The sequence below is a fragment of the Capsicum annuum genome, chromosome 10 (assembly GCF_002878395.1).
Source record: "Capsicum annuum cultivar UCD-10X-F1 chromosome 10, UCD10Xv1.1, whole genome shotgun sequence".
Classification (NCBI taxonomy): Eukaryota; Viridiplantae; Streptophyta; class Magnoliopsida; order Solanales; family Solanaceae; genus Capsicum; species Capsicum annuum.
The window spans coordinates 17,658,908-17,678,234 of record NC_061120.1 but is presented as its reverse complement, the minus strand read 5'-3'; the positions used below and the strand labels follow the sequence as shown (position 1 = coordinate 17,678,234).

Genomic DNA, 19,327 nt, shown 5'->3' with positions numbered 1-19,327 from the left:
CTGTTTCTATTTCCATCCCCATACATGTTTTTTTTCTACAAGATTATATTGTTTAAGTAAACAACTTTCATAAGTTATTATTGTTTTATGCAATTTCTGAGAATTTTTATTGAAAGAAAAGCTTTCATAAGTTATTGTTGTTTTATACAAATATGAATTGTGATAATTTGTATTCAATCATGATACATCATGGAGGGAGATAGAGATTCGTCACGTATGTAAAATTATTTAGCAAATTGATATTTTGCATTCAAATGTATTTAAAGAATTAAATATTTTTATTTTAAACAATTTAGGAATAAAATAATTAATTTTTTTTTTATGTTTTTCTTCAATTCTATATTGTTAAAATGTTGAAATTCAAATAATATGATGATGAAATACTCTTGAAAGAATAATTGTAGTTCTTATTGTGTATGTTTATGGAATGCATGATATAATCAAAACTTATATAATATTTGTTGTTGCAATAGATATACGTACCAAGAGACTTTGGTGTCGACATAATTATGTATGATGCAACTGTAAACTATAAAGGATTGGTAAAAGCAATTGCAATACAACTAAGGATAGACACAATATTAAATCAATTTGAAATAAAGTACATAATAAGTGATAGATGCACGCCAATGGTCATACAGAATGACACAAGTGTGAAAGTCTATCTGGAACAAAAGAAGATAGTTGCTGATTTTTTTGTAAAATATCTATTATACGTTACAACTAAGAATATATCAGTCAAGCCAATACATTCAAATAAAGGAGCAATTGTTTATGTTGGAAAATAGAGTTTTAACGAAAGACTTTCAAAATAAAGAAATCTATTTTCAAATGATTGTGTTCGTTTGATAGGCTCAAGTCCAAATTTTGAAGAAGTTGAAGAAGAAAGTGTTGAAATAATTGGTGATGCAACGAAAATTTTAGAATGTTACTAGCAAACATAGTGTTCTCAAAAGATCCAGGAGAGCTGTTCTGAAATTTAAAATCCATAACCCTACAAGTCATAAATCGAGGATGCAGTAGATGTTTATGTTCAATCATGAATTTTTTGTCCAGTTATGGCTTCTTTGAATGTAATAAGTTTAAACTATTTTTGTTCATGAAAGATTTTGTTAAACTTTATAAAATATATTTTTTCGTTAAAGTTCGTATCACGATTTGAATGTTTTGTGAATGTTTTTTTATTTATATCATGGTCGCTATTATTGATGTTTATATCAATTATTATGTTATATTGAAACCATCTTATTAAATTGATGTTCATTACTGTGTATGTTTTCACGTTTCTAATGCTCTAACACACACACACACATTTTATCATGCATTTTGCATTAATAAGATATTACAATGCTCTTTAGTTTATTCGTATATCTGCATATTGCATACATTAAATATTATTTACCATATTTAATTGAACTGATATTAATGTATCTCCTTTATAATATCGCATATATGTCACTAGCTATTAATATTTATACATTAGTTTGATTATTTAATATCTTTCTTGTTATTTCATAATATTTGTCTAGCTAACAGGCTTCGGTTAATTAATCCTAAGCACTTGAAGATCTATATTTTACCTAGAAAAAACGGGATCAGACACACCACATCAGTGTGAACTAAAATAAATAAAGTAAAAGCTAAAAGAATGAATCAATTAATTACGAGATACTGACAAAGGAGAAAGGTTATTGTTGAACATTTTCGCTTCAATAACTTTGTCTAGTTGTTGAACAACTTTGCAAAGTTGCTGAATAATTTAACTTTGATAGTTGTCAAATAATTTTACAAAGTTGTTCAATAACTATTTAAAATCATTCATTAATTTTAATAATTATTAAGATAATTACTACAACTATCAAACAACTATTTAATTATTTAAGTAACTTTATTTTTTTAATTTTAACTGAAAGTCACTTTTATCCTTTTTTTTTTTTTTTTTAATTAAAAACTTGGGAGTAGCTTCAACTCATTTTTTCCCAACGGGAGCTGTTCACCCAAACCTATTCAAAGAAAAAAAACTTTTTCTTCCCATACCCATACTAGTTCGCTGAGAGAAGGTAATAAATCCCTAATTTCTTTGTTTTGGCTTTTGGTGCTAAAACTATTTCTGAAAAAACTGAAGAAAATCAAGGATACAATATTTGAATTCAAAAGGTAGTATCATCAAAACGGCAGATGTGTTAGCTATATACACGGAAGAGGAGTTGGGTCTCTGGAAGATCCAATTCTGGAGGTATCCAACTTTGCCCTTTTAATAGTGAATTTTGACAGTTTGTAGTTCATCTGTAGCTGTATATGTCCATTTTGTAGACATGAATTATTATATGCTGTTGATGTATCATCAACAATCTGGTTATATCTCTAGGGATTTTGGGAGAAGGGGGTTAATGGGATGGGGGACTGAATGAGAAAAAAGGTTGATGAGATTAATTTGGGAGACGAGAGATAACAGAATATTTAACTCGGTTACTAACTCTGTTATTTTAAACCCAAATTGAGGTCTTCTCCGTTAGTTAGGACAAACCTTGTTAAGGGTTGGATCAAAGTTTCCACTTTTACAAACATTAGGGATGTTTTATATTCATTAGTGTAGATAAAGTACAAAAATACTTCTATAACCATACTCTTAAGGGACTTTCTAATTTTTGTTGTCTTTTTTTTTTCCTGGCTTCTGTGTCCCATTTGTTTCTTGATCATATTTCAATAAATGTTTTATCGGAAATTAGTATGTTTAATTGCATATCAAAAGCACTTCATGTTTATCGTGACCATGTAGTGATTTTTCAAATTGATCTTTGAAGAATCAATTTTTCTACCTGAAAGTTCAGGTATGAAACTTAAACAATTCATAATTGAGGTGTGTTTTGATAAGTAGTTGGTGGTAGTTCAGGTAGGAAACTCACGCACCTGATAGTTTAGGTATGAAACTCAGAAAACCGAATTACTTTGGTTTTTTACCATTAACTCTTTTTTTTTCATTAAAAAAAGAATACGGAAACTTGTTTTGTCCATTCATAAGAGGCAGTATTTCTTTTCCAGACTGTATAACCCCTGCTCAAATATATATTGACATGTTAACCCAGGTATTGAACTCTCTCTTGTTATATTTAGGCTACGGTATCCTTTTGAAATAATTGTGACACTATGTTGAGGTTGTTTCTTGTTCAGTTTCTCTGTCTTGCTGTTGCACCATCTGCCTCTTTTACTTATTGCTGCAGATTGACAATGCTAAACAATCTGACCGCCCTTTTCATTACATTTTGCATGAACGTGCAGCTCAGACACAGCTTTAAGTCACTCTACCCTCCTAGACCCCACTGTTGCGTTACACTAGGTATGTTGTTGTTTGTTTGCACGAATGTTCAGAAAACATATCTTTATGTCTAAATTGAGTGTGGATTTTTCTGACCTCGTCTTTTCTCTATACATAGACAAAGACACACCTAGTGTTTCATGGTGTGAGAATTGAGATTCCCATTATATGCTTAACTATTGTTTCTCTTCTCCATTTTCGGCTCGTAAGTGTTAAATAAGTTCCTGGATGATGGATCCTGAGATTTCAGCAGATGAAAGCTATGTTTCTGTGCCTCGTGGTGGTCCTATTTACGTTTCCGATATGGTTGGTCCACTCACTAAGGTTGCTGACTTTGAGGTCAGCATCTTCCGTGAACTTGAGGTATGAAGCTGTTTTATGTTTGGATTTTAATGGCACTCATTATTTGAAGCTTTTATACATTTTATGGATTCCATGATCATGTGCATACTTGTATCAGGAGTTTGTATGCCGAGCTCCCCTGGATCCCGTATAATCAAAAGTAAAATATGATAGGTAGAAGATAAGAAGGCCATTTTGGATTTCATCATTTCTGAAACTTTGATTTTGGTCAGTATTTTGAGGATCTTAATTTTGTCATGCAGCGCCTCAAGGCAGAGTTGTCCTCTGATTCACTGGAAATGTTTGATGATGAGATATCGTAAGTGTTTCCTCTTCTCTGCTCCTCTTTGATTCCAGGAAAGCAGAGAAAACCGATGTGTACCCTATGTACCTTCCACTTCCTTTCTCTTGCATATCTTTTATTAATTTCAGATTGTGGTTATTTCATTTGTTTGAGATGCAACACTGCCAGTCTTTTTGGTTTAGTATGTGATGGATATGGGAGCGACAATCGAAACAGGATTTCCTGGAAAGTTTTGAGGGATTTCTCTAACTTTTGTTGAGACCAGCTATCTGTTTGTGTGCCTTTGGGTTTCGTTGCACGGACGGATTCTTTTCCCTTTTCAGAGTTTGGATTTTAGAGCATTCTGCTCCAAGTTTTTTATTCAGACAGAGGAGATGACATAAATGTCATTTTTTTTTTTTGGAAGCTGATAATTCATTTCTTTTTTCTTTTACTTCAATCTAGTGGGCTTACTTTAAAGGATAACAAAATTGATTATGTTTTCTATTGCATGTCTTCTCCCTGCTACGCAATTGGACAATAGAACTTGTCCAAAAAAATTAAAAAACAGTAGTACTTAATAGTTATGATATTGACTCTTCATGTTTCACTTTGGTAAGGGAACTTATGTATGGATTACCTCTTTATTTCTGAACAGTCTATTCTGGTTTAACTGACTCTGGTTGTTGATTCTTGCAGGATTGAAGATCTTAAAACTATCTGTGAAGAGGATTTGGTGGCTCAGGCCTTTGAAGAAGCGTTTAAGGTAACACCTTTTACTTATAAGAAGCCGTCATAACAGTTAGTTTACAAATTATCAGGAAAAAGGGTTAGTTTACAAATTTTCACTTAGAAAAGGAAATAAAAGGGATCTTCATGTTAATTGACAGGATGAGGAGCTGAAAAAAGACTCTTCACAAACTTTGGCAGAGCACCTCGGTACAAGGTTAGTGAAATGAATATTCTAGACCAAGACTCATTTTACTGTTTTGGTGATCTCTGTTCTTCGATTCGTGTTAGTATATATCCACAATTTTATGATGTATGTCCAATTACAATTATGTACCTCTTCGATACATTATTAGCTTGTAAGTTGGGATCAGTGGTTACCTTCTCTTTTGTTCTAGGGAGCTGTGCATGTGAAGATCTGTGTACCTCCAGATGACTGTTTATTGATTAAGGAAAAAAAATAAAGGAACGGAAAAAAGGGAGTAGCAAAATGTGTAGGGATTGGATTGCCTTTGTGAAGCAGTATTTACTATTTAACGACCATGGTGATATTTAAAAATTATTCTTGCATGTGCATATATCTATGGATAAGTGTATGGAAAGAATTATTCTTTCAGGGTTTGACATTCTCTGTGTTAAGTCATTGGCATGTTCTTTTTTACAAAACAGTCATATTTTCAAGTCTCTTCTGATGTCAAAATTATAGTTACCAACACCACTTAAACCTGATAAAACCATATCTCATTGTTCATTCTATTTGTTTGTGTATGTGCTTGTTTGCAGTTTTGCATGTGTTCCACACTCATTTGCTTATCTCTATTTTTTCATCCCCTTTCTTACTAAAAGAAGAACAGATAATGGGAAATCGGATGCTAAACTTGCTTCATTGGAAAGGTCAGAGAGAGAAGTGGACTCTTACAGCAAAGGTTCAAATAAACGTAAGTCCAACAAGAGGAAACGCTCAAAACACGTCCCTGCTGGGTCCGTCAGCAAAAAAGGTTCTAATAAAAGAAAGTCCAACAAGAAGAAATGGAGGAAGGAGAATGATGTTGATGTATGGTAGTGACCTTATTCTGTTAAACATATCTGTTCTAGCACTCTATTCTCTGTTTTATTGAAGTCTTTCTTTGGTTCTTACTGATTTGAGTTCTGTCTCCTCACCTCTTAATTGAAGTATTAGTCCTATCCTATCATTGATGAGAGTTCAGTACTGTTATGCTATGCATTAACTGGGACTATAGATCATTTGGATGAGTAATCTAGCAGTCTGTTTTATATTGATGATCTAGGCTAAGATGTATTAAGAGTAAATGAAACGTTCAGGCTTATTTTCAGCCTTTTAATCCCTTAAGAATTTACTTCTGATATTAGACTCATAAGCATTCATCATAGATAGCAAAGAAGTGGAACTATGAAAAGTGAAAGGTGATTCTCCATAACACATACTTTAGAAGTGATGAAGCATGAATTAAAGGTCCTCCAGTCAATCACTGAAAAAAGCCTACAAAACTCATATAAATCTATTTATAATGTCCTTTTAGTCCTAGTAGCGTATACAACGTAAACAAATTGAAAATGAGAGATCTCCCAAGTCTAGAAATACATTTTTAAAACAGGAGAAAGTAATATTTGATCAGGATACATTGCCCCCCAGGAAAAAAAATTGAGCAGGAGAAAAGAAAATGCATAATTTGCCTTGTAAAAGCTGCCAGTTATTTGGTCAGACATCACATACATTGGTTGCTTCTCCTTGCAGTTTTAATTTAAGTGCGTTCGCTTCTTGTTTTTTCAAATGATAAGTTGATGTTCTTGCATTTTGTAGGAACACTATATGCCGAAGGTGGAACAACTTGCAAAAATTCAAGAAAAACAAGAGGAAGAGAAAGCAGCAGCACGATTGCACTCTTTCAAGTACAGATCATCGTTTCTAGTTGATATGTTTTTTTTCATGCTAAACCAACCTGTTATATCCATTGTTTATATTTGCATATTTTGGGTTCTTAATCTTAGCTATCATTTTTATATTGTTTCAGTGGTAGGTGCAGCAGCAGCCAATCTGCTCCAATATCCTCCAGTAGGGGTGGTAGGATGATATCACTCAAGTCAGTAAGTTTGGGAACAAAGGTAATGCTTCTAAGACCCTTCATTCTCGTTTACTGTATTTCCTGGTTTCGGTTGAGTCTAGAATTTAAAAGGTTTGAGCAAGGCTTTAGTTTAAGGGTTCTTTCGGCTGTCAAAAGAAATAATGGTTCATTCAGTCTTTTGCCTGTATTTGAAGGAGAAGTTTCTGATCACTTAAGAGATATAAACAAACAGTTTTCAACCCCCCAATATAATCTCATTGCAAATTTCATTACTTCTGAATGGCATGACAAAATTATGTGACCATCAAACTCACCTTCCCCCTATGACGGCAAAAGTCTGGCTTGCTGGGCACTGGCAGATCAATATTTTGTCCATCTGTACGTGAAAAATCCCATTTCCAAGAGCGTCTTTGGTGTGCTTTCATTTTCTTGGGTATGGGGTAGAGACAGAGGTAGGGGGTTTAACACAATTTTTTTTTTAATAAAAGTAACAGTTATATATATCAACAGGCATACTACACAAATTGTGTAGTCATCCTCAAAAGTAGCCAATAACAAAAAGGTCCTGACTACTATACTAATAACAACCCACTTCGCACATCAAAATATCTCCAATTTGTATTAACATTTCCTGGTTACATCAAAAGTAAAAGAGGCCTAAGCAATTCATCTTGAACTTCTGAATGTTGCTATATTTGTCGTCAAAACATCTCTGATTCCTTTCTGCCCATATAGACTGCGGGGAAAATCTTCCATCTCTCCTCCTTGTTGGCTGCATTACCATCTCTTTTCCAGTATTGTAAACTTCCTTAATGCTACGTGGCACCACCCATTTAATTTTCCGTAGGTTGATAAAATGTTTCCACATCTGGTCAGCCCATTTGCAATGTAAGAAAAGATGACTGATTGTCTCTGTATGTTCACCACACAAGTAACATCTTGAGCATAACTGAATCCTCTTTTAGCCAGATTTTCTTGAGTCAGAACTGCTTCTTTCATCAATAACCAGCTAAAACTGGCCACTTTGTGTGGAGTTTTAACTTTCCATATCATTTTCCATGGCCAGCACTCCACCTGATTGTTGCAAGAATTTAAATCCTTGTAAGCAGATTTTACTGAAAATTTCCCCTGGCTGTCAAGTTGCCAAACCAACCTGTCTTCCTCCTCCACAAAACCATTGAACTATGCAAGGGTGTTGTAGAATTCTATTATTTTCGTCAGTTCCCAATCATTCAGAAGTCTTCTAAGGTTGAGATTCCATCCTTGTACATTCCACATATCGGCCACTGTTGCTTGTTGTTATTGACACAAGCTGAAAATTTCTGGATGTAGTTGTTTGAGAGGGGCTTGACCAATCCAGTTTTCATTCCAAAATGAGATCTTTCTGCCATTCCTAACCTTGTATCCCAGTTTTGACTTAAATAAAGGCCAGAGAGATTTCTGATGGACCTCCAAATGCTACATCCATATGGCGTAGATACTTGGTTTGTTGTCCAGTTGCCCTCTTCTCCATACTCTGATGACATCTTTCCATATCATATTCTCTTCTGTGGCATATCTCCATAGCCACTTCAACATCAAACTTTTGTTGTGCGCTTTCAGGTTCCTGACTCCCATGCCTCCTTTTTGTTGTTGGTCAATTCTTGCCATTTCACTAAACGGATCTTCTTCTTGTCTTCAATGCCTTTCCAGGGGAAGTTTCTCCTTAAAGTATCAATCTTGTTGATCGCATTAACAGGGACAGGAAATATAGACATCATATAAGTGGGGCTTGCATCAAGCACACCTTGATTAAGGTCAATCTTCCCCCTAATGATATGTACCGACTCTTCCAATTTGTTAACCTTCTCTCACATTTTTCTAGCACACCATTCCAAATCCCCTTTGATTTGCTCTTAGCACCCAGAGGCATACCCAAATAGTTTGTAGGTAGTTCACCTACCCTACCACCTAAAATGTTTGCCAATTTTTGAATGTCATTCACTTCATTTACTGGATATATGTAGCTCTTTCCCCAGTTAATGTAGACCTGATATTGATTCTAACAAGATAAAAATAATCTTCAGAATCAGAACTTGTCTTTTGGAGGCCTCACAAAACGCCAAAGTATTATCCACATATTGTAGATGAGTTATTTCTCGGCTGTTCACTAGCCTGGGATTTGCCGGAAATCCCTTGATCCAACAATTTAATTTGGCGGTTTTATTCCTTCCATTGCCAAAATGAAAAGAAGGGATAACGGATCCCCCTGTCTTAACCACCTCTCTGTGAGGGAAAGAATCCAGTTGGGCTTCTGTTTATCAAGACTAAAAATTTTACTGTAGTAATACAGTGTTTGATCCACTTTATCCATTTGGTACCAAAACCCATCTTTTGAAGGACCTCAAGCAAATATTTCCAGTATTTCCAGTATAGGTGATCAAAAGCAGATTAGATATCAAGTTTGCACAAAATTCCTAGCTCATTACTCCTCTGTCTAGCATCAACACACTCGTTAGCTATTAGAATTGCATCCATGATTTGTCTTCCTTTAATAAAAGCCATTTGTTGTCTGTCCACCACTTTGTGTATCACCTTCTTCAACCGTTCTGCTAACATCTTTTATATGATCTTGTATACGCTCCCAATTAAACAACTGGTTGGCCTGTTGTCGTTGAGTTCAATAGCCCCCACTTTCTTGGGAATAAGAGCCGCAAATGTAGAATTGTAGGTTTTTTTTAAAAAACCCTTCTGCATGAAAATTTTGTACAACTGCTATCACATCTGAGCTAATCACTTCCCAACATTGATTGAAGAAAGACATAGTGTACTCATCTGGCCCTGGGGCTTTGTCCCCTGTACATGATTTGATACTTTATAGGATTTCGTGTGGCTTAAAGGTGGCCATTAGCTTCTCATTGTCTTCGTCATTAATCATTGGGCAATCTCTCATATTGAATTGTGGTCTCCATTCCTCTGTTTCTGAGTAAAGCTCTTCATAGCATGAGACTATCTCTTTCTTGATGTGTACTGGGTCTGTCAGTATATCCCCCCCTGACTATCCCCTCCGACCGAGATTTTGTCAATGGTGTTGACCCTTCTTTGTGCAATAGCAGTCCTATGGAAGAATTTTGTATTCCTGTCACCTTGTTTCAACCATAGTGCCCTAGATCTTTGCCTCCGTGCAATCTCCTCTTTTCTTGCAATATCTTCAAATTCCATATTTAGAGTCAGCATTGTAGCTAATTCTTTTCCTATCAACCCCTTTTGTTCTTGAATTTCCTCCAACTCAGCTAATTGTTTAAGAACATTCCGCTTTAGTAAACTAAGGTTACCTTGAATAGTTTTACTCCATTCTTTAAACTTTTCCTTCAAAGTGTTTAGCTTGAAGGCTAAAATGTAGTCAGGTTTGCCACAACAATGAATGGAGTCCCACCTGAACTTTACCTTTGCCCCAAATTCTTCCGTTTGCAGCCACCAGTTCTCAAACTTAAAGTATGTCTTGGTGTGTTCCCAATCACCACATTGAAGTAAAATTGGAGAGTGATCAGAGGTTACTCTATGGAGAATCGACTGCTTTATGTTTCTAAAGCTTGTATCCCATTCCTCTGAAATAATCTGTCCAGCCTTGCTGCTATTGTTTGTCTGTCCCCCATTTTCCAAGTGAACTGACCTCCTATTAAATCCAGATCTACCATCTCCAAATCTACGATAAATTCAGAGAGGTCTGTCATTGCTTTGTTTAATGCATTTTTTCTTTTCGATGGATATCTGTCTATGTTAAAGTCCCCGCATAAAACCTAAGGACTTGTGAATAAACCCCTGGCTGCACCAAGTTCCCATGTTTCCTCGCTCTCCTTACAATCATTAGGTGCATACGCACTTGTCAGATGCCAAGAGAAGTCTTGATTCTTACCAGAAAATTTGCCAGACATTGAATAAGAACCAAGACTACTAATCTCCCTTTCCCAATCTCTACTATCCCTCATTATGATAATTCCACCTCGGGTTTCATTGGCCTCTAATTAGGCGAATTTTTAACATCTATTTCCCATATGTCCTTCACTATTTCCTTGATATCCCCCTCCACTTTGGACTCTTGTAAACATATCACCTCCGTTTTCCAAGACTGGATCATGTCACCTCTGTATACAATTCAACCCCCTAACATTCCAGGATACTATGTTGATCTTCATTGATCAAGTATAGCTAGATATCCTCCCTTACTTCTAGTACCATTACTCATGAATCTGCTTCCCATTTCTAATCCTTTTAATTCCCGTGTCCCCTTCTTTTTAGCATTTGTCTGGTTTTGTTGTTTGTCTATTCTTTCTTGCTTCTTGCCATCAATTTTCACGAATAAGGCTAGCGTCGCCTCCTTGGAATCTTGAGATTCTACCCCAAATTCTTTGCTAAGACTGAGGATATGCCGATGAATCCAGATTGGAACGTTAATCTGGATCCAATTCTTCTTCTGTTGGAAATTGCACATTGAGTGGAGTAGAATCCTCCCCTGAGCAATTCAAATCTTCTACTTGTTCTGCTATTTGCATGTTGCCAAGTCGTGGAGATTCTGGGGGTTGGGATTCTTCGGTGATATATTTCACCATATTTTGATTATTCTAGGCATCTCCTTCTACCTTTTTCCCATTCGCAATTGTTGCTGTATCATTTCCCGTGGCCTTTGATTTGTGGGAGTTGATAGTGTTCTGCTTTGATTTAAATGTTGTATTTGCATGTACTTCAATGTTAAAAATGTCCTCCAGCTGGGCCTCATTTGATGAGGTTTTTGGTTGAGCAGTAATAAGTGGGTCTGCAATTGTTTGGCCCATATTTGTCTTCTGGATGGTTTGTCTCATCCCTAAAGTTTGTGGGCCCTCTTTGGACAGCCTGTTATCAAGTAACCGTTTATTAATGCTGCCCCCTTCGTACGATGTTTCCCCGTGGTCTACTGAATGTAGCTATGGCCACTTCTCTTTATCTGATGGATAAATATTTCTGCCCCCATTGTCCACTGGACTTAGCAACACAACTTCTCTCTTCTTCTCCCCCAATTAGACAGTCAGCGGTGCCTCAACCCATACCGGAATATTGTAAGAGAAACCATCACTATCTATTTCGATCTCTCTCGGAACCCTCTTGCCATCACCTCTCACCTTGATGCGTGCCCAGTAAAGGTGATTCTTCAGGGTAGTTTCTTTTTCAGTTTCCACGTAGCCCCCACAGAGGTCGCCGACCATTTTGAAATTTTTTTGCGACCATAGGCTCAACGGAAGACGTAGAAGTCTTATCCAAACCGAGTCTCTCTTGATATCATCCAGCCAGCAACCAGTTGCTGGATTCCAGCATTCCAGTTGAACCTTATGTTTCTTCCATATCTGTTCCCCCGACAACACATGCTTTGCCACATTCCTTGATGGAAGTTCAAAAAGAAATTTCCCATCGTTCATGGCAAAGACACTGACTCCGAATACTGTTTTCCAAGTATTGCAAGCCCATCTATGGACGCCGTTCAGTGTTGGAATCTCATGTGCTTGTCTTTGGAATGTACTGATTATGCATCTGCCAAGTAGGTCTTTATCAGAGATCGACGAGCCCCCATTGATGTTAATTTTGCTGTTGTTGATCTGGATCTGAGAAGTTTTTGCCACCTCTGTCGACATCTGTTGCTGATGAAGGCTTCCTTGAATGAAGATTCAAGTTGTTTTGTGCTGACATGCTTCTGTTACTTCTGTTACTTCTGTTACTGTACTTTGTGCATTGATGAACTTGACTATTTTCTGTGCCATATTTCTCCAACCTCCATTTAATGTGGTCTCCAGTGTAATGATGACAGCTTTATGTTCCCCTCGAATAGCAATAAAACTAATACACCTTCCATTCTCATTGTATTTAAGGGTGCAGAAGAATTCCAAGAAATGATCCTTCATGCTCCATCTCTTAACTGTCTTTCTCTGTTCTTTTGTCGCCTCAATAAATACAAATGCTATCCACTTCAAAACTTTATGGCTGATCTCAACTTTTCTCATTAAATGTCTGCTGTGTTCTACCCATTCGTACCAAATCTCTGCTTCTGATTTAATTCTAGTAATGTTGTATGACTTAAAACCTGCATTATAGTAAATACTCTCTTCCTCCATGGTGTAGTCATAGATTAGTTGCCGGAAAATCCCCCTGAGAAAGTTGTTGGAGTGAATAGTACGCTAGAAAGGTTTCACCTCGAAAAGTGTGTCTGGGAGCTTTTTTTTTACTGGAAGGGGTAAGGATAATACAAATTATAATTCTTATTAATTTTCAGTAATTTGTAGTTAATATATTTTCAAAGAATATTGCTTTTTCTGATCACTAAAAAAGTGAACTGTTTTTGACATCCCTCTATTGGATTGGTATGTCAGATAGACTTTTAACTACTACTAACAACAACAGCAACATACCCGGTAAAAACCCACAAGCGAGGTCTAGGGAGGGTAAAGTATACGCAGACCACCACTACCTCGGGGAGGTAGAGAGGCTGATTTTGGAAGATCCTCGGCTCAAGCGTAGCAAATCCAAGTACAAAGAAGAGGAAAACAAGAAAATATGACAACTAACAAGGAAACAATGTAAAATCAACCAGAAAAACAATAATCAACCACAAAATAATGCAATAATCAAAATACAATAAATAACAACAATGAGAGATATCTACAGCTAAAACCTAAGCTAACATACTATGGTGTGTACGACAATACTCCTACCCGACTAACCTTCTACTCTAATACGCGTCCTCCAATCTCCCTATCAGATGTCATGTCCTCATGTCCTCGGTTACCTGAATTTGCGCCATGTCATGTCTAATCACCTTACCTCAATGCTTCTTCGGTCTGCCTTTGCCCCTCTTCGTACCCACTATATCCATCCTATCATACCTCCTCACTAAGGCGTCTGAACCTTGCCGTATCACATGCCTAAACTATCTCAATCTCGCTTCCCTCATCTTATCCACCACGGAGTTCACTCCCACCTTATCTTGAATAACCTTATTCTTGTTCCTATCACACCTAGTATGTCCGCACGTCCATCTCCACATCCTCATCTCCGCGACATGCATCTTCTGAACATGAGAGTGTTTGACTGGCCAACACTCCGTCCCATATAGCAATGTCTGTGTAGCCACAACTCTATAAAACTTGCCTTTTAAGTTTTGGTGGTACCTTTTTACCACACAAGACGCCGGAGACAAGCCTCCACTTCATCCACGCTGCACCAATACGATGAGTGATATCACCGCGTATGACCCCACTACCCTGGAATATACTTTTAACTAATAGCCATTAAAATTAAGGAAATGGCCAAATTTATTTGATAAATTAGTTAGATAAGAATAAACTGACCATATTTGCTAGAAGATGCAAGGAGCACGCATTGAAAATAAAATAGGAGAAAGTCGCTTGAGATGGTTCGGTCCTATCCTGCGTTTACCTACATATGCACCGGCTATAAGTGTAAAATTGTGGTGAGTGAAGGTGTTAAAAGGGAATGAGGTAGACCTAAAATCACATACCAGGGAGTTCTGTTGAATGACCTCTAATTTCTTGGAATCAGTATAGACTTGGGCCAATGATAGGCACATAGAGAAAAAAAATATATCCATATAGGTGATATCTAGCTGAAGTAATTTCATCTTAGCCAATACATTGCACTCACTTTGTTAATCTGTAGTGTATTCTGTGATCATGACCTTTCGCGTGTCGCTTCTAATAGCAGGCTAAAGTAAATTCATTGCAGTTTTAATCTGAATTTGATGTACATAACACTTTATAGTTTTGTCCCTGATTTTTCTGCTATCTTAGTTTTAAACAGATGATGGTTTGTTGATTTTGCTCTTGTTTTTTTTTTTATGGCAGGTGAGAGCAGTAAATACTCATGAACATATTGCGGTGCAGTTTCCAGAAGCTATCCTCTGTGTTGAGATCTATCATTACAAAAAGTCATGGATAAAAGTATGAGCATACTCTTTATGCTATCTTTAAAGCACTGATGAAGTGAAGTTTAGTACTATTGCATTTGTCTATTTTTGTTAGCCACCTCTTCTTTCATTTTATTCTTTAATTTGCGGTTACTGTATGTTTGAGACCTTATCTGGATGATGAAATAGAAGGCTATTTTGCTAGGTTATAGCTTATTCAAGTTGCATTTTGCATGCTTTAACTATTCCGACCTGCTGCCATAGTATGGAAACTATATAGATGAGTGTTAACCTTGTTGAAGACGATCAAAGATCTTCCTGTTGGCTGTTGTTACTTCTGTTTTATTAATACTCATGTAACTTTATATCTTGTCCCATTTTTATAACTGACTATGATGATATATTTTTGTAGACTCAAGAATTTCTGGTCCTTGGGCGGCAATTTTTGACGGAAATGAGAGACAAGATTTATTGCATTACTGACGAGATAATGAAAAAGACAGGCAAAAGTGATCCTTCAGGCTTCTTCCTTGTGGAGGTAAGTGGTCTAGAAGAATTTTCTTTTTAATGATATATTATCAATTTTCTCATCACCAACCTAAATATTTCCATAGGATGTCTTTTGCAATGATTTCAGGCATCCTTCTGCTAGTGACTATAGTAAGCCAATACTTGATTGGATTCAAGATTCTAGAAGTGAGGTGCTGGAAAAATGGGAATCTATCACCTCCGCTGAACTGCCACGAAAACAGAAGGCACTTTTTGGCAATAGAATTGGACCACAATTGCCCCATTTCAAGGCCATTGAAATGCAAAAAACTCGTTTTTGTGACTTACGGTTTCGACTTGGTGCTGGATATCTTTATTGTCACCAGGTAATATTTCTTTTTCAGTTTGCTTTATTTTCCTATTGCTCAAGGGAATTGTTCATTTTTAATTCAAATGCCTCAATCCTTGTCTAGTGGTGTCGGCTGTATGGATCCTCTGTAGTTATTCCTCCCTTGGGAGCCATATCCTTCCAATGCTGGCAAATAATGTGTCTTTTAAGTCAAATGGTAGGTTATCTAAAAATTGAAGTTCTTTGAATCTCACACTTATCTCTACATCAATAACAAACCCAGTGTATTCCCACATAGTGGGGTCTGGGGGGTAAGATGTACGCAGTCCATACCACTACTTCAGGAGAAGTAGAAAGGCTGTTTCTGATAGACCCCCGGCTCAAGGCAAGGAATAATAAACAAATACTTGAATCCGATTTTGACCATTATTTTCATATCCGTAATAGTGCAAAAAGAAGGCCCGGCTGCAAGTTGTTCTAGTGGCGTTGAGTTTCTCGACCCTTTGACTTAGGATTAGTCAGTTCTATTTCTCGATGGGGCGGGGAAGGGATATAACTTAGCGGTAGAGTGTCACCTTGACGTGGTGGAAGTCATCAGTTCGAGCCTGATTATCCCTAAGCCCAATGTGAGTTTTTCTAGTTGGATTTGCTCCCCCGCCGTCGTTCAATAAGAATGATGTCAAGACATAAATACGCCACCCACAAGGAATAATAAACAAAGAATAGTAAACAAATTCGTAATAAAGCATGCAACAAAGTGTCCTAGCAAGAATAATACATCTACCAAGTAATGCCCTACCCCAACGACTCAAACTGGCACTAGCCTTCTATCCTAATCCGCGTCCTCACACTTATCTCTACCGGGACGTAATTTTAAATGTATCAACCATAGCTTCAGTTGTAACTGGTTGGTGTCACTTATAATGATTATTTGATTCTATCATGTTTTGTTCTTAGTTAAGTCTGCATTGATTCCCAGATGTTATAGATTTTATGCAATTAATTTCGACATGATTTAAGGCAGTGGCGGAGCCAAGATTTTCACTAAGGGGGTTCAGAAGTGAACATACGAACTAGTTGAAGGGGGTTCAACATCTACTATGGGTACATAAAAAATAATTCTAACCATGCATAAATAGTATAATTTTCCGCCGAAGGGGGTTCATCCGAACCCCCTTATCCAAAGGTGGCTCCGCCCCTGATTTAAGGTTCAACTCGTGCCTTTCAGCACCTTCAATCACTATACACTATATTCTCAAATAGATGGGAAATTTTAGCGTAAACTCTTGTGGCAATAAAGTGACTAGGAAGGTTGTCTGGTGTACAAGAGCTCCTATAAGGGCTAGGAAGGCTGTCTGGTGTACTAGAGCTCCTATAAGAGTGTCTTTCTTTACATGAATGGGGGTCAAGCCGATTTTGACTCCGGAAGACATTCAGAAAAGAGGAGCAGCTATGTTTTCTGTCTGAAGTTACTGAGGAGTCAACAAGTCATTTATAATAGGCAAGGATGTATTATGTCACAGTTAGTGGTTGATCTTTTTCTTATGTTATTCTGGAGGGGGATTGCATTAGTGATCAATGATACCAACAACATATCTAGTGCAATCTCACAGCCGGAGTCTGGAGAGGGTGGTGTGTATGTCGTCCTTAACCCTACCTTGTGAAGGTGGAAAGGCTATTTCCAATAAACCATCGGGCATCGGCTAAGCAAAGCATTTCAAAGCAGGTATGAAGAGGGAATGATGTAGTGAAGAAGCCATGATGAAAATAATGAAGAAAAGAACAATAATAACAACAAATACTACGATAACTGAAGCAAAGGAAACAACAAGTAATAATAAAAATTGAAGAAAAAGATTATAAGAGTAATAATGGTCAACTACCCAGATCTCCATATTCTAGGGTCATGTAAGCTGCAGGTGTGTCATGTCTTGTTTAATCACCTATCTCCAATACTTCTTGGGCCTACTTCTACCCTCCTCAGACCCACCATGGTCAACCTCTCACACCTCCTCACTTCCTCACTGGGACATTTGTGCATCTCCTATTTCACATGTCCGAACTATCTCAGTCTCGCTTTCCTCATCTTGTCCACCACGATGTTGTGCAATCAGTGTGGTGCAATCTAGGTGCAATCTACTATTACAATCGATTATCATTTTTTCAGGTTACCTATTTAATCAGTGAGATTTACCTGTTTATTAAACTCGTTCATGTTTAGCATGAATACTATATGTAGATGTGATTGACTTTATCTGTTTTGTTGCATGATATAAAGGGTGACTGCAAACATCAAGTTGTAATAAGAGACATGAGATTGATACACCCCGAAGACGTGCAGAATCGAGCTGCGTATCCACTGATAACTTTTCAGTCAAAGTTGAGGTTCCAGAAATGCTCTGTTTGCAAGATTTTTAAAGCAGTTAAGGTGACAGTGGACGATAAATGGGCAGCTGAAAATCCTTGCTACTTCTGTGAACTTTGCTATTACATGCTCCATTATGTAAATGTGTCTCTGCTTTATGATGATTTCTCTGTGTATGAATATCTGCATGAGTAAAATGTAATCAAAACAGCAGACAAGCTATACATACTGTAATTCTTATAATAGATTGGAAAAAAAGTCTTCTTAGTTGAAGTTCTGAAAATTTTCTGTGCATCTTGGTCATTTTTACTTGTTTGCTATCCTTGTAATTGTATTTTATTCCTGCATACAATTTTCAGTTACGGTGTGTTTGGGGTCGAGGGTCTATCAAAAACTATCTCGTGAGGTAAGGTAAGGTTTAGACTCTACGTGTGGAATTACATTGGCTATGCTATGTGTTTGGTATGTCATAAATAGATTTTCGAAAAAGAAAAATAATTGAAAAATACTTTCGTTTGGGAAATGAGAAATATTTTGGATATTTTTCAAGAAAAAACTAGTATTTACTAATACCACCAATTTGATATTCTAATGAAATTGTTTGAAGTTTACATGAATAATCAATGTGATATGAAGTCAACGAATTGAGATATAAGAAAGTTGGACTAGTTATTAGATCCAATTTACCTCACTCTGTATTTGTGAAGAAATTTTTTTTCCACTTAAGTAAGCCAATCGAGAACCTTCTTTCCAACAAGTTTGGTGCACTAAGGAAAATCAAAAAGATGAAAATTGGCTGTATAGTAAATAAGGATTGGTAAGAAAGATGAAAGATGAGAATCGGCTGTATGACAAACAAGAATTGGTACAACAAAGAGGCTAAGCCCTTCTTCTCGTCATATTAAAGGAGCACGGCTGTGTATGTGTATGAGGTTTGTACTGTAGAGTAAGTGGAACAATCATATGTCCTTGATTCTTGCACTTTATTTCAAACACAAGAAAAACCTTGATCAATATGAGAAAGATGCACTTGTCCTTTCTCCTAAAATACATCACAATCTAATCAGGAAACATTTCCAGAACTATTTCCATCACAACAAGGAAATTCATACAATAATTATTATCATCATAATATAGTTAGAATATATTTCAAGTGCCAAGAGCCCTTATATTGTTAATCTGAAGTTTGAACACGCATTCAAAAAAAAAAAACCACAACGAACCGCCGGAAAGAGACTACACAACAACGGCTCCTAGCAAGAAAATATAACAATAATGTATTTTAGTTGCTATTGAATGTTTTTCAACTGAAATTTTTTCTCCATCACTCTCTAATAGAAAGTCAGTTTTCATTAGTCAAAAAGTCAAGGATTTGAATACATGGACCTATGCAACCTGGTAGGAATTTAAGTTGCGCAGATTTTTTACTTTAGATATCATATC

At 36.6% G+C, this 19,327-nt stretch overlaps 1 protein-coding gene across 12 annotated transcripts; it reads left to right on the top strand.

The window, feature by feature from the left end:
* The first annotated feature begins 1,971 nt into the window (after nt 1-1,971).
* LOC107845432 (snRNA-activating protein complex subunit) lies at nt 1,972-18,176 on the top strand. 12 transcript variants are annotated; one of them, XM_047398535.1, is made up of 14 exons: nt 1,973-2,236; nt 3,043-3,086; nt 3,280-3,337; nt 3,527-3,679; nt 3,922-3,977; nt 4,641-4,707; nt 4,832-4,887; nt 5,517-5,724; nt 6,493-6,581; nt 6,704-6,794; nt 14,620-14,715; nt 15,094-15,219; nt 15,296-15,556; nt 17,798-18,176. In XM_047398535.1, exons 4-14 carry the CDS (start codon nt 3,545-3,547, stop codon nt 18,077-18,079), a joined length of 1,467 nt encoding a protein of 488 aa, XP_047254491.1. In that variant the 5' UTR covers nt 1,973-2,236; nt 3,043-3,086; nt 3,280-3,337; nt 3,527-3,544; the 3' UTR covers nt 18,080-18,176. The 12 variants fall into 12 exon arrangements, with proteins under 12 accessions (XP_016545229.1, XP_016545232.1, XP_047254491.1 ...); XM_016689747.2 differs by lacking the exons at nt 1,973-2,236; nt 3,043-3,086 and adding exons at nt 2,261-2,831; nt 3,777-3,832; XM_016689743.2 differs by lacking the exon at nt 3,043-3,086 and having other exon boundaries at nt 1,972-2,060.
* The last annotated feature ends 1,151 nt before the right edge of the window (nt 18,177-19,327 follow it).